The sequence below is a fragment of the Exophiala oligosperma genome (genome assembly GCF_000835515.1).
Source record: "Exophiala oligosperma strain CBS 72588 unplaced genomic scaffold supercont1.4, whole genome shotgun sequence".
Lineage (NCBI taxonomy): Eukaryota > Fungi > Ascomycota > Eurotiomycetes > Chaetothyriales > Herpotrichiellaceae > Exophiala > Exophiala oligosperma.
The window spans coordinates 2098814-2113298 of NW_015622821.1; the positions used below are offsets into that span (position 1 = coordinate 2098814).

General features: G+C 50.8%; 5 protein-coding genes across 5 annotated transcripts; 2 read left to right on the plus strand and 3 right to left on the minus strand.

Annotated features, from left to right (window-relative positions):
- Nucleotides 1-1367: 1367 nt before the first annotated feature.
- On the plus strand, nucleotides 1368-3027 carry PV06_04860 (uncharacterized protein). Its single transcript, XM_016405805.1, has one exon. The coding sequence runs from the start codon at nucleotides 1443-1445 to the stop codon at nucleotides 2943-2945; it is 1503 nt and encodes a 500-aa protein (XP_016264011.1). The 5' UTR covers nucleotides 1368-1442; the 3' UTR covers nucleotides 2946-3027.
- A 2947-nt stretch (nucleotides 3028-5974) lies between these two features.
- Nucleotides 5975-6854, minus strand: PV06_04861 (uncharacterized protein). The gene has a single exon (XM_016405806.1). It carries the CDS (start codon nucleotides 6541-6543, stop codon nucleotides 6211-6213), a length of 333 nt encoding a protein of 110 aa, XP_016264012.1. The 5' UTR covers nucleotides 6544-6854; the 3' UTR covers nucleotides 5975-6210.
- Nucleotides 6855-7377: 523 nt separating this feature from the next.
- PV06_04862 (uncharacterized protein) lies at nucleotides 7378-9544 on the minus strand (the record flags this gene model as incomplete). Its single annotated transcript, XM_016405807.1, has 2 exons — nucleotides 8900-9544; nucleotides 7378-8846 (listed from the first exon to the last, which is right to left on the minus strand). Exon 2 carries the CDS (start codon nucleotides 8440-8442, stop codon nucleotides 7378-7380), a length of 1065 nt encoding a protein of 354 aa, XP_016264013.1. The 5' UTR covers nucleotides 8443-8846; nucleotides 8900-9544.
- A 512-nt stretch (nucleotides 9545-10056) lies between these two features.
- Nucleotides 10057-10802, minus strand: PV06_04863 (uncharacterized protein; the record flags this gene model as incomplete). The annotated part of the gene is made up of 4 exons (XM_016405808.1): nucleotides 10057-10170; nucleotides 10226-10365; nucleotides 10430-10520; nucleotides 10599-10802. 4 exons carry the CDS (start codon nucleotides 10800-10802, stop codon nucleotides 10057-10059), a joined length of 549 nt encoding a protein of 182 aa, XP_016264014.1.
- Nucleotides 10803-12357: 1555 nt separating this feature from the next.
- Nucleotides 12358-13527, plus strand: PV06_04864 (uncharacterized protein; the record flags this gene model as incomplete). Its single annotated transcript, XM_016405809.1, has 1 exon — nucleotides 12358-13527. The coding sequence occupies one exon, from the start codon at nucleotides 12358-12360 to the stop codon at nucleotides 13525-13527; it is 1170 nt and encodes a 389-aa protein (XP_016264015.1).
- Between the last annotated feature and the right edge of the window lie 958 nt (nucleotides 13528-14485).

Genomic DNA, 14485 nt, shown 5'->3' on the forward strand with positions numbered 1-14485 from the left:
CTAGTCCTCGTCGAGGCAGACAAACAAACACCATGTAGCAGCAAAGTGCTCGATGTCGATCGCACAAATCCAGCCGACAGGTGTAATCCTGACGGCTAGGCATTGCCTGATATGTGTTGACTGCTGGTTCGGAAGATTGTAAATCGACAACTTTGGTTCACCCCTTCTGTCGACGAATGGAAGGTGACGCGCTTCAGCTAAGCATCAGATTGTTGGTATATATATATAATAAAAAGCAATAACCCATCGTGGACGGGCTAAAGTTTTGCGTTGAGTTGGTGGCGTGAATTCCTCGGAAAATAATGACAAAGAGTAGTAGACAAAGCCTTCGTCCCCGGGTGTGGTATGTCGAGTGGCCACACCAGAGGGAACAAAGAAGTGTCGACCATGACGTTGAATTTGTCAACGTCAACAGCGTACGGGGACCACTTGGTAATTGATCGAGGTTGAGAAACGGTGTTTTCCCCTTCGAGCACAGTTTTGTATCCAGAATTCTTGGGGTGTTAATGGTGCTCGTGTGAAAACAACTTCTATTGAATTGTGTTCTGCTAGGGCAAGGGACTCGCAAAGCGCCACATCATTGAATCATTTTGTCTCCCGGAGGATTTCTGTCAGATGTCTGGGATGTTAAAAATTAGTCGTTCATTTGCTGCAGAGAGATACATGACGTTCTGTCAGGCGGAAGGTGAGCCAAACACAAACGACATGGCGCCACCAAATCTTGTCTTGGACCAGATTTACAACCTTGCAGCAAATGTCAGGCACTGAGTCCAAGGCAGGGCTTGCATGAATGAAGTCATATCTTGATGACTGTGTCGGTCTGGATGAGTATTTGATCGTGACAGACTGGCAGTGACATGTGGTTCTTGAATGCTCCGTCCGAACAAAGCGAGCAGAATCTGGCACATTGATGCTGGTTCTTAGGCTTCATGAGGCTGTAGTTTCCAAGCACCATACGCGGTCGTGTATCTGCCGAGATCACACATTCTGAGAACTAGTTCAGTCCTCTGCGTTTGTTCAATTCAAAGTATGGAGTGTTTGTAGGAAACACCACTTTGGACCCAAGGGTCAGGTATCAGGATGGAGAGAGACTCCATTTTGGTTTCTTCTTCCTGAATATCAAGATATGGGATGACATTTCAATAGATGTAGACAAGTGTTAGTATCGCTGAGGTGCTGTGTCCTTTTGACATCGAATTGTGGTACTCCGTAATACGAATAGCAAACAACAGAACACGGGGCGGTGTGAGTCATTTGAAGCAGATGATTCTGAGACCCTGTCATTTCATGAACCTTGACGAAACGTGTTGCCTTCTTCCTGCCTCCTTTCACTTCCTTCTTTCCCATTTCCCTTTGATTTTCCAGAGTGCGTATATACAAGACAGCAGGTCAATACTACTTGGAATCCGTACGGCCCGTTCGCAGGTCGAGAAACCGCCGCGATGGCAGATCCAGGAAGACTGGCACAGTTTCCATGTGAAATTCAGCTCCGTATCGCGACTCTTCTCGACGTTGATGGCTTGAAAAGCCTACGCCTCGTTCATAGCTTCTACACACCTGCAGCCTCTTCTGTCCTCTTCCAAACCATCCATTTCAGCGCAAACACGTTGAGCTTTGAACGTGCAGTGCACGTCGCTGAATCTCCCCACTTGGCGGACCATGTTCGTCAATTTGTGTATCACGTTGGCAGACTCGCACGTGGGTACAAGAGAAGTCACTTTTCCCGCGGTTCTTTCGAATACCCGATTTGCCGTGTTGCCGCCGATAGCTCGTTTGATCCGACGGATGCGGCGATGGTGGATCAAATGTATTATCGCTACCTCGTCGAGCTCAACGCCGAAGACGAATTTGAATTTCTGAGGGAAAAAGAGGTACTGGAGGCCTTGACGAGCTGTTTCAAAAATCTCGTATCCATCGCCGCGGTCCAAGATACACGCGATAGCCCTGAACCCGGAGAGCCCAAAGGCCACATCGAACGCCGCACCTACGTCCCCACTGATACCTATCCCCTGTGCAGAAATCCCCTCACATCACTACTAGAGGCCACCACAAATTCACGTATCGTCGCGCTACATGCCGGGTTCTTGGATTGGATGGCGTTCATGGACATCGACCAGGTCCCGGGCACCCCTGAACAGCTCGGACGCCTGCGTGTGCTGCACCTGCAGCTGTTCATCGAGGATTACGGCAAATTTAACCAAGAGAAAGATCAGTCGGAGAGCTTTAGGAAGTTTCTTGCAAATTGCACCGGCATTGAAACCTTGATTCTGTGTTTGCCCGACATGTCGTTCCATCGTGACGACAAATACCTCGAGTGCATGACGCGGAGCAGCCTCTATGCTTCACACTTCCCGCGCCTACTCAGCGTCCATCTGACCGGGCTGATCACGTATGAAGATATACTTGTGGGGTTTCTCGAATCCCACGCCGACACGCTCATAGATCTGACTCTCGAGAACGTCCACATTGCGCGAAGGCTTGACTGCGACTCCCCGTACTTCTGGCCTACGTGGATGCCGGAAGGAGCTCCTGACTATTCCTGCCGACACGGTTCGGTCCTGTCACTGTTCCACAGAATTCACAACGCATGTCACCTCAAGACAGCCAGCATCGGCGGCGTCTTTACGAATGTCTTCGATGAAGCGTGGGTGGTGGCGGACAACAAAATTGCTGCTGCTACTCCAGAAAAGGGTTTTGCGCCAGACGTCGAACGATTCCTGTGTAGAAAGGGACCCTGGCCTTTCCTACCGCTGGACTCGTATCTCGAGATGCAAAGAAAGTACATGGTAGAAAATGGACCCTGGCGCGAAGGATCCGGCGATCACCCAGATCCTCCTGCTATGCGCCACTGTAGTGATGACAGTTGGCGTTTCGACCGAGGCTACCTGGCGTACCATTGTGTACCAGAACCGCGGCAAGACCCAGCCTTAACCCAATGGTGGTGAAATGTACGATGGAAACGTCGGCGACAAGATCAAGGCATGCGACGCAATAACTACAACACGAAGAAGATTATGACTTTACGACAATGAAGGAATATTTGAGTTTACTTTCGGAAAATAGAGCAATAATCGAGATACGACAATGAAGCAATACTTTGCAGATTCCAATGGACATGTCAGTCATTTCTTTCACTCTTCCTTTCTGCCCAAGTGTCTTGTGTGGCAAATCGTCCACCTCCAGCACCCGAGATATTTCACCCTGTACAACTTAAGGAGTCGTCGCCTGGGGAAGGCCGCTGCAACAGACTTGAAGATACCACTACTTCCCTAAGCCTGAAGACCAAAAACCACCTTATGTTGAAATCTTATTCTCGCTCAAAGATCCTTGGCCGCGATGATTTTGGACCCCTTTTTGCGTCCTCCATGATCATCTTGTTCGCGCATGGTCAAATACAAGATGTGTATTGTGCGTTGTAAAAATCACACAATCGCGACAGTGAGATCCGCGAACCGATTGACGTATTAGATGGCGGCGTTCAGCCTCGCGCACGCCATACTGCCGTTTTACCTCGAACCTGGGCGACAAACTCTTATTGTTTGAGTTTCGAGTACATTGAAACTGACGGTGTGGCTATCGAAATCGAAAGTCTTTCGATTGAACTCATCGAGGTCTTTCATGATTGGCCATTTCTGAGCATGTGTCGACTCGTGAGCGACGACTTTTCCTTTAGACGCCACTTTGTTTAGATGTTGCACGGTGGCTGGGTCCATACGGTATTGTATGGTGAGAAGAGTTGACGGCGTTCCATTTGCCGATCGACGTGTCTGCAAAGGCACGCCATATTGTCCCGCCGGGCTGCCAACATGTACGACCGATGGTGAGAGTTGTAGTGGGTCGCCGCACAAGATCTTGCCCGCAGCATTTGGGTATCCTCCGATGTCAAAATGATGAAGACCACCTCACCGGCCCAGCCCTTTAATCGAAGTGAAAGTGTCTTGTTATCGTTCTTGTCTTTTTCCGACTCAAAAGTCAGAGTCCGACTCACTCTGGCCGGGGTTCCCTCCTCTCTCGAACTGCAACCCAAAGTGCTTGCGGTGGGCACGGATCCTTCGACGCTGCTGGTCGATGGTCGCCACGGTCCGTTCCGGCCGCAGCACGACCCCAACCTTGCCCACGTTCTTGCCCACCCGCTCCCAGACCGCACTGCCATCGAGATGCTTCCGGGCCGCGACCCACTTTTTATAGGTGGTTCTACCCGCAAAGGTCTCGTTGAAGCGGTCCGCCAGAGCCTCCTTCTCGGTAAGCGACATGGGGAGAGAAAAGGTGTCGCCGTCACCGAACTTCGGCACGGCCGCGTCCCAGGCCGCTGGGGAAGTCCGGCGGGTGTCGAAGCGGTTTTGTGCTGCCGCCTCGGAGAAGCTCTCTTCGATCCTCATGCCCTCTTGCTCAACGAGCCACGCGAGCTCGTCCTTGTTGAAGGGGATTGCCTCTTCTGTGATATTCTGGCCCGTGATGGTTCGGAGGCGTTCCGCCCGCCCACTTGTTCAGATCGGAGAGGTGGCCTCCGTCGTCCCAGTCGAACTCGCGACGCCGAGGGTCTGCAACTTCGGTGAAGTTGTAGTTGCGCCTGTTGCGTCGGTCGTCGCGGCGGCCGAACAAGTCGACATGGTATTCGCCTCTGCGGATGTACTCGATGCGCAACCCCGACTCGTCTGGCGCCCCCTTGCCGGCCGGTAGGTGGTTCTCTCATCGACCACGTAGCCTCTCCTACGCCATGAAGAGTCCTGTTTTTGACGTCCTTGCCTGGCCCTTTGTTGCGCATGGAACCTGATACGCGCTTACTGGGATTCTGCCATGTTGAGAGACCTTGAAAATGGATGATTGACCCATGTATTGTATAGCCACACTCGCCTGTGGCAGAGATTGATGGGCTCATTCCACCAGGCCAAGGAGGTAGACTGACAGGTTCCTCTGGCGATACTTCTTCCAACGCAGGTTTTTTCCCCAGTTCGGAATGCCCACCGAGTTCGTGACGGTCAAGTCCCGCTGCATCTCTTGTATCCCCCCAATAGGGGAAAGGCTTGCACCAGGACCGCCGCAAGAGAATAACGACAATCGGTTCCGGCCAACCACACGCTTGTCTTCAAGACATCTAGGCAGGTGAGCCATCGTTGCCTGGGACTGACATGGAAGAAACAAGAATGAGGATCGTTGCCTAGAACTTGTGAATTGGGTTTGGTATTGAGACGGGGAAGAGACAAAGTTTGAGGCTTTGAAAGGGTATTGAAAGAAACACAATAAAGAATTTGAGATTCATCCGATGGCATGAGCGTGCAGCAGCAGCAGCATAAAATGACGGTCGAGACTCTGAAGGCCGCGTCTCACGATCTACTCTGAACTTTGCACGACAGTTTCTAGCTGGAGTTCAGGGGTTTTGCAAATATGACACACACTTGAAGTTTTGACCACGGAGTAGCTTTGATACCAACACCTATTGTGCTATTTGGTGGTTGTTCCTGTTGATCACAATCAGGGATCGATTTTATTCGGCAAGTACAGAGCACGATGTGAATTGTGCCCGATTGGTTCCAGGTTGATTCATTGGGCGAGATAGACTGCGGGGCAAATTAAGACACCGCAGAGCCGCGTTCTGTAAGAGATCTAGTGGCTGCCTTCAACCTTGTTGGTCCGCGCACTTATGTACATATTAGGCGAATCGGTAGAGTACGAACCTGGCATCGAATTTCGATACGGTAACCTCTGATTTTCAGCCTCAGGTGTGTGACTTGTGCCTCGCCCAATTCTTGTCCAAGCCCATTACTAGCTTTGTTCAAGATCATTAACTAGCTCTCTCGCTCTTGGCGCAGAACACCAGGGGTATGTATATAAGCCATATGAAAGCATGTCGAATCTTTTCGCAACATGAATAAAATATATATTGTCATGATGCGCATCGATCAGTACCTAGGTCCAAGGTGTATATAAGTCGAGGACCTCTCTGTTTCTCTTTGATCATGTCTTCTTGTATTCAGTCTCATCTCACTATCGTAGGTAGGACAACCACAAACAGTGTGCATCATTGTACTTCGCCTCGCCAAGAGACTGCTGTACCAAAACAACCTTGTCCTCATACATCATGACTACCATTCCAGCAAAGACATCTTCCGTTGGAGGCGCGGGCATTCAGTCATCGGTACTCGAGAGTATCATTACCCTTCAATGCCAGTAAAGATGCTAACAATGTTCGCAGGCCAAGCACCAGAGTGGTCAACCTTCCGTTCGAGACCACGCAGAGTCCTCTACCGGTCCTCGCTCCTGCTCATACCATGGTCGTCTCCTTGACCTGTCCTTGCCTCGACAGCCTTCTCGTGTCGGTGGTGGTGGTACCATGGAGAGGTTCCTTGATGAAGGTCCTGCCGAGCAATCGGCCATCTTCAATCGTCCCGACAAGAACATGTTGTCCATCTCCAAGGGATGTACATGCTTGATCAACAAGGTCGAACAAGGAGCTGCTCGTCTCTGATCGTATGCTTCGTCGGTGATGTACCTCAGGTATGATACTCCCTGTTCATAGTCCACATTACACCTCATCGACATCATCTCGCTGACATGTCAGCCTCTTGATAGTCTCGCAGTCTTGCTCGAAGTTGGATTTGGTGTTACTATTAACGATCATGATGAATGAAATGTGATGGAGTCGGTTGAACATGTCATGTTTCCGGGATCGAGGGTTTGGCGTTGTGTAGATGTTGCAAAACACCTCCTCTCACTGTGAACATCATAATTGTCGACAAACTTGTTCGGGCTGGACAATAGTAAGTCGCCATCGTTATATACTTGGTCATTGTGATGTATCTAGTCAACATAGGGAAAGGAGAGTGTCATGACAGAATGTTGAGCAATTGATTGTGGTATCGTCGTCTCTAAATGAGGAGAGGAAAAGAAACAAGACGAAGTCGCTGCAAAACAGGGTAAGGAGTGTCTCCCACCTTTGGCAACTCTTCCGATCGTATCACGTGACAGCCATCGCAAGGCTGAAGAGAAAGGATGTTGAAACATCATCTCGAAGTAGTCGTAGTATAAAGTCAGAAATTTGTTCAATCAAACACCACGTAAAGCACTACTACGTACATTTAGCAGGTGATAAGGAGAACAAATCATCTTTGCGAAACAAGAAGGGGAAAAAGAAACATGATTGTTAGAAACCATAGTAATATAATGTCAATTCGCCAACTAAAACCAGAGTCAGCAAAATGCTCATCATTCTCGGTATCTCAACTTACATTCTAGACTTCAAACCCGTCGTCCATCAGGCCAAGGCTGTCATTGCAGACAAGGCTCGCTCTGACATGGACCATCATGGACGCCAGCGTCGGGTAGCTTCCTGACCGATTGTCATGCACAAATCCCCCCCACCACCCTCGACCCGTCGTTTCAATCAAGATCCATCTCGTCCAGAGACGACAGCTCGCTCTCGTCGGGATCATCATCATCATCGATCATTCTCCGAGCCTCGTAGTCTCTCTGTTCTTCCCGCCGCACCTCCTGGATCATGACCGCGGTCTCGTAGTTGCCCAGGGGCCTCCCACCCTCGTCCGTGGGTTTCCGCTTGAACTTGCGCTGGAGGTGCGACGAGACGAAATTGCCCTGGCGATCCTGACACGGCTTGACCTCCCCGGGGAGGTAACGACCCTGGAAGGTCTGGTGGTAGAAGGCGATCATCTTGTTGTGATTCGGCCGGCCGCCGCTCCGAAAGTGGTCGATCTTCTGGCCAAACATGTTGCGGATGAGGCGGTCTTCATGCTCGGAGTACCGGGTTCTCTTGAGGTGAGCCGCGACCGCCGGGGGACCCTCGTAGATCCTCGACGCGTCGTTTCTCCACTGGTTCAACGCCCGCAATTGTCCCGTGTCGCCATCGTCGAACGTCTCCCAGCCCGGGAACCGTACGACGCGCTTTCGTCCCGACCGCGCCGGCCCGGGGATCGTAAAGGTGAGCATGTCGGATGTGAAATTCTCCGCCGTCACCGTCTTCGCTTGCCGGTTCAATTGTCCGTATGTCGCGCAGGGAGCGGCTGATCGTTGCAACTCATCGGCTTGGTACTGCTTGATCGCATCTTGTACGTCCCATTTGTTGGCATCCAGATACCACATTGCCTCTTGTACGCATCTGCGACTCGTCATGACGCCCAGAACGGCTTGCACCTTCAGTTCGGCCTTCTCGTCGAGGGTGGAGGTGGTCAGGGCAAGTTGCACAAAGGTACTCAAGGGCCGGTGTTGTAGGAGTACAGAGAACCATGTGACTGGTGCCGTTGAGGCGGCGGCTGTTGGTGCTGTTGGTATTGGATCATCGTCCTTCATGCTGACGAGAATTCTTGCGGCGTCTCGCATCTCCGTCTCCTCGTCAGTTTCTTCGTTCTCGCCAAAGTCAAAATCCGGCGGTCCCTGTGATAGTAACAACAACGCATCCGCCACCGCAAGTTCGTCTGTAGTGTGAGCCATGTTTACCCTATACTAGAAGCGAGCTGAAGTGAGCTTGATGTGTTTGTTGTCAAGGAATTTATTCACAAGATTCCGACATCAAACGTGAACTCTGGTGCGATAATTAAATATACAAACGACAGAAACGCCAAGCCGAGTCCTTTTGAATCACCGCCTCGTTGGTGAGGCAGTAAGTAAACAAGGCCATACAATGTAGCTTTGTCATTCACTGACATTGTGTGAATTGTCCGTTTGTCTTTCAGCATTGTCGATGGTGGAAAAAGGAGATCGTTGTTCTGAGAAAGAAAAAGGAGGGTCTTGTCATGAAGCTAACGGTCTCGGGTGATTCTACCGAGAGCCTTGTCTGCCATGTCGAAGAAAGAGGATTTGACGCCGGAAATCTATTGCATCGAGATATTCTAGGACTTCATGAAGGTGAGTCTTGCAAGGCGCTGAGATAAAGGGACTCGTGACATACCATTAATACGTACAATGCTAGCCAGAGACCACACAGGCATACAAAGGCAACCTCGAAAGATACCATTGAGCTGCACCTCCCGGGTGGTGTACAGGAGGCTTAGAGATCCGTCCATCATGGTCGATCAAATACCCTTTGTCGATATATGATATATACCACTGAGGAAAAGAAGTTCGTCATCACATCATGACCATGTGAAGGATGTAGAGGGCGAGAGCGCGGACTTTGTATCTGCTCAAACAAACCACAGGCATACTCACTGGGTAGGGTCAAAGAGTGTTAGTTCCATGGAGTCGAGCAACGCTCATTGTACGACGAATCAGACAAAGCAGCCTCTTCGTCATCTTGTGGGATAAAGGAATCTTTCTTTGTCAGTGGGTAGAGAGGTGGCACCGCGAACCAAAAAAACCCCTCAACCAATTCTGACTTCAGAAGTCATGTCACTCAGCAATGATGGAGTGGCAATGTCAAGCTTGCTTTCAGCATCTCGGATATCACCCTGACACCAAGGGACTGGCTTTTGATCATATGAACCTCTTTCATAGCAAAATGAATTGGATTTGGCGTTTCAATGGAGACAGATTCCCAGCCAGCTCTTGTCTTCAACCGTCATCGTAGACAAAAGTGGGCCGGGGCAACAACGATGTTCACAAAGAAACACACAACAACAACAACAGGCACACAGTGGTCATCTTCTGTACATACTTCGTACGCTGGCCGTCTCCTGATCTTGGCAAGCTATTCCTGATGCGGCGAAACGAGCCAAAACGTTCATGTGGATACTTACTCGGAACAGACCAATCACCAAAAAAGGGGCCCAAATGTTAGCGCCCTGAATGTTGAACTTCAAGCCTTGGACTGTGCGCCATTTCATCGCCAAACCTCAATCAATGCGGTACAATGATTGTACAAGATATATCTTTGTGATGGTGCCAACATGTATGACTAGCCTTGAACGTATATTGCACCACGAAACGGTAAACGTCATAGGGAGTTCCAACCAGGAAAAGTATTACCACGGCCTGGCTGACAATGGTCGACCTGACCTGTCAGGATCTACATCCAGCAGGTCATTAAGCTTTCAAAAAAGAAAAAACATTGACTTCTACTCTGCAAGCCTCCGGCCTGTACTATGAATGAAGTAAAAGGTCAGTAGCTTATGGCGCCTTGAAGTGAAGATCCTTCAACGGAATCTCCATCAACAATCTCAAATCTTTACCAAGACCTGCCCGTGCCTCGAAGTGCTCGACCTTGTCGTAAATGATTCGACCCTGGATCGTGTCAGCAAGTGGAAGCAGGGATCGGGGAACATCGGTCGAAGCTTACACAATACATGTTGCTGGGCGCGGATGGTTCTACGGCAGCGATCAATCTGGCCGCATGCCCAAGGAAGTCATCCGAATCCGACATGACCGTGGAGACAACCGCGACGGAATACCAATCCTTGGTCATTGTGAATTTATACTCTAGAGAACGGACACAATGTCAGGTTAGATTGGGTCAAATAATCTTCTTCAGAAGCAAACTTACTCATCGGAGCCCATTCGTAGCCGCGTTTTGCCATATACTCGGGGTCCAACCACTTGTCTTTGGGGAAGTACACAACAGCCTCATCTTTGCCCTGGAACATCGCACATCCATGTTGTTAGTGTCACCGCAGGCGTCAATCAGCTTTGGGACCGCTGATGAGAAAACATACCAACTCCCCAATCGTGCCCCGGAGGCGTTTGAAGGTGGTGGTGTCCTTTTTGAGCGTCAACAGGTCACGGTGCATCCACTCGATGTCGACATCTGTCACACTGCCTTCAATGGCGGTGTCGACTTGGATGACAGTGCCCTGGCTGAGTTCAGTCATTGCACCAGGGTATGGTTTTGAGAGCCTGATTTCTGCTTTGCGATTCATGTTGGCTTTTGGTTGTATTGTGGAGGAAAAATATTGCTTTGTGAAATAAGTCAAGAGATCTGGGAACTATGCTGGCATTCGGTCAATACTTTTATAATACATAATCTGAAGGGAGGGGAGCTGATCACAAGTCGCCTCCGCCAAGCACAATCTCCAGATCAAAAGTCGGCCCCAACTTGAGATGGTCTAGATGAATCTGCTAAGAAAGCAATACTCTGGCTCTATCCAGAGAGTCGTTCATTTCAATGGGTATCGTGTTGTGTGGTCGACCGAGGTGGACCAAGACCCTTGCAGCCGCAGACGGATGTGACGAGACCTGTATGAGCTGACGAAATAGTCTATGCAAATGGGAGCGTGGCCGCAGCCAGAGACGAAAGACAGAACTAAAGCGAGTTTACGCAGGCAATAAAATGGCTGCCAGAAACTCCAAGCAAGGGTAAATACAGCAGCGGTGTGTGTTGTGCCTGGGGTCAACCTTCGTTGTTGATGAGTGGCCGTCGCCAGATGCGAGGGGAGGCCAAAGGCCGGGCCATAAGGGACGTGCCAGCCAGCCAGCCATCAAACTGGGGAATCATTTACTAGGAGTCTAGATCCGCAATTCTCCGGTTCCAGCCTAACTGCATATGCACTTTCAGCTCAAGCCATATACCTGTCGCTCAACGGTCGTCTGTGGTCGATGCCTCGTTTGACATGCCCTTACCCGAAGTGTCCAAGACGCAGAGGCAGCTACACGAGGGCGCAGGCGGGCTGTTGACTATTCACGCCTGTAGCCGAATTAGGGTTGCTGATCTAGTACCGTATATGTGTCTCCACATTATTTCCCTCCTTGACAACGCTGGGATCGAATACGCTTTTCAAAGAAGATTATCTATGTAGTTGATTATTACTAATGCTTGATAGCTATATAGACTCATATAAAAGAGAAATCATATATGAAGAGTGTGAAGTATAAATTATAATGTGAACAATAGTGTAACCAATAGAATTGCATGGGCGACAGAGGGGGGTGCCAGCCCGTTCATACTGTCCCCTTGTAGTTTCGCTGCCAGATTCCTGGCTATTCAACCCGGTGGACTACTGAGGGGAGACATGGACTATTTCCCAGACCCTCCGTACAGCCTCAATACACGTGCATGGAGATGGTGGAGATTACGTCTCTGTAACTCGCATTACACCAGGGACAAGTACTCCGTTCAGCAAAAAGTCGGCTGCAGGCGGCATCCCAATATTGGTCAGGCTGGTATGTTTTACCTTCCGGATGGCCAAGGGCGAGTCGTCCATTCCGGCCGAGGAAGAGAATCGGGCAAGGGATACTGTACAGGAGGAGCCTAGAACACATCCATTCACATCCACCACAAGAGGGCCAAACGAAACAAGCCCCCATCTCGGGCCTAGAGTTTACGTGTAAGCCGAACTTTGCTGAGTATTTCTATCTCGCTTCATCGCTGCTCGTCATCTGCAAGCTGTTCACCTTTGAGACAGATACCCTACCTGGTTTATCTTCCTTTACCAACGTGCCCACTTTGAGTCGTCTCAGTATACACCTATCAAAATTATGGAGTCAACAATCTCCCCTGCGGTCCTTGAAGAGATGGAGTTGTTCGTGGATGACCTCTATCGAAGAGCTTTGGCCGCAGAAGGCGTGGCTCTTGAGAATGCAGAACTCAAAGTCGCCGAAGTTGATGGTGCAGGTGCAGCAGCTGCTGGAGCGGCCGAGGCGCCAGCAGAGGCTGCTCCTGTTGCTGCTCCCAACGCGGGTGGCGAGGTTCCAGTTGTCCCCAAGCCTGCCGACGATCCTCTAGCTCTCCCTCAGCCTGGTGACGACAAGTGGGCTCAGTTCACGGCCATGATTCTCGATGCCGCAAAGCCTCCCCAGGAACAAGCTGCGGCTGGACAACTCCCATCGGTTGCAGTCAGTCTCCACGACGGCTTCAACTACGATCAAACCAAGATCCAGTCGCAGCCCCAGCCGGTCGATATGACCAGCGACGCTGGAGCCATCTACAGCTGGCAATGCAACCAGAACATGCTGTCTCTGGCACAGCTCTTTTCGACGATGCTCGACATCAAGAATAGGGCCGCACGAAAACACCCAGAGCCGTACAAGCTCTCGGACGACAAGGACGTGTGGCAGATCTTCGCCGACCAGGCCGACAACACGCTCCAAGCGATGCTCGGGCCCCTGAGTGGTTTCTACATATTCACGACTGGTGCAAGCCAGAGCTACCACGACAACGTGGACCGTGCTAAGCTTCACACGGGCTTCCTGTCTGCCATCTTCTCGGACTTCAGTCTTCAGGACGACGCCAAGAAAGACCTCGAGAAGGTCCTCAACAACTTCGCCCAGGCGGTCGGTGGATTCAAGATGGAAACCGCGGCGCACACCGAGACCATGAACTATACACTCAAGATCAACACCGTGCCCACCGTGACCATTGGCGGAAGGGCCGGACATCCGCTCACCGTGAACGTCCCCACAACGACGATCGTGTACATGAAGATCAAGGCGACCGCTTGGAAGACCGCCATGGAGGCATGCAGTGCGGGAGGAGGAGTTGAACACTTCGACTTCGACATGACTTACACCAAGACCAACTGTCAGCTGAACATGGACTGGTATCAGAAGTCCATCCCCAAGTTCAACAAGGTTATGGAGTTTGTCACGGGAAAGAACCTCGCGGCCTACGGGCCCAGCCTGTCCCAGCCCGTTGAGAACAAGGCCTGACCGGCTTCATGTTGGATCGGATGGGGATGCCAGTATTGGGTACTAGTCGAGGCGATTAGAATAAGGAGCTTCCATCGCCGCGACTCTGAATACACATAAAGCCTAGCAATCCAAGATCAAATTGTCAGAAAGGTCCATGTGATCCCTGAAACCACCAGGGAACTGTATGTCCTTTTGCGTGGCCCCTTAGTCTAGTCAATATTGATCAGCCACTGGAGATCAGGCGAGGGAAACATGCCGAATGCAAGGCAAGCCCATCGGTCCCGAGGCCAGCTGAGAGCGGAGACGTGCAGGTTGCATATGCAGGAAGTCGCGCGTTGCATGGTATTTTCAGCTGCACTGCACCAACAGTCACTCCTCCGAACTCATATCGACCTGTCTAGACTACGCCGCCACCGCAGAGGCTCCTGTGCCCATTTGCACGGGGTACGACACGTAGCATGACTGGGGGGACGCCGGTAGCGGACTGTGGACGCGAAACGCGCGTAGATGTAATATCATGGATCGATCGAGGGAGTTTCGACCGTTGTGAAATGTGCAAACACTGGTCCTTGTACTATTACTTACAAACTGCTCTTTCTCGGCCTCCTCAAGTAGATACTACTCTATATTCCTTACAGGGCCCAAAGACTTGTAAAGGTGTCGCGAAACAATACGAGACAGACTGTCGCCCCCCGGTTCTCCTGCTTTCGTAGCTCCCTCCTGGGGCATCACCGTTACCGTAACAATTGCTCAATACCACAACTCGCCCGTTGTCCATTTAAAAACACCGAGATGGCAGAGAGCCAATCCTGGGATCTCCCGGGTCGTGTTGGGAAGCCAAGCGACGGCAAACAAAACGAATCGCGTTGCGAAGCGCTCATTGACATCTCTGAAATCCTGGCCTCGGCCGCGAGATGCGCCGCCGTCCTCAATTCTGACCGTCAGACACCTCAGACCGACGTTGGGGGAGCATCTG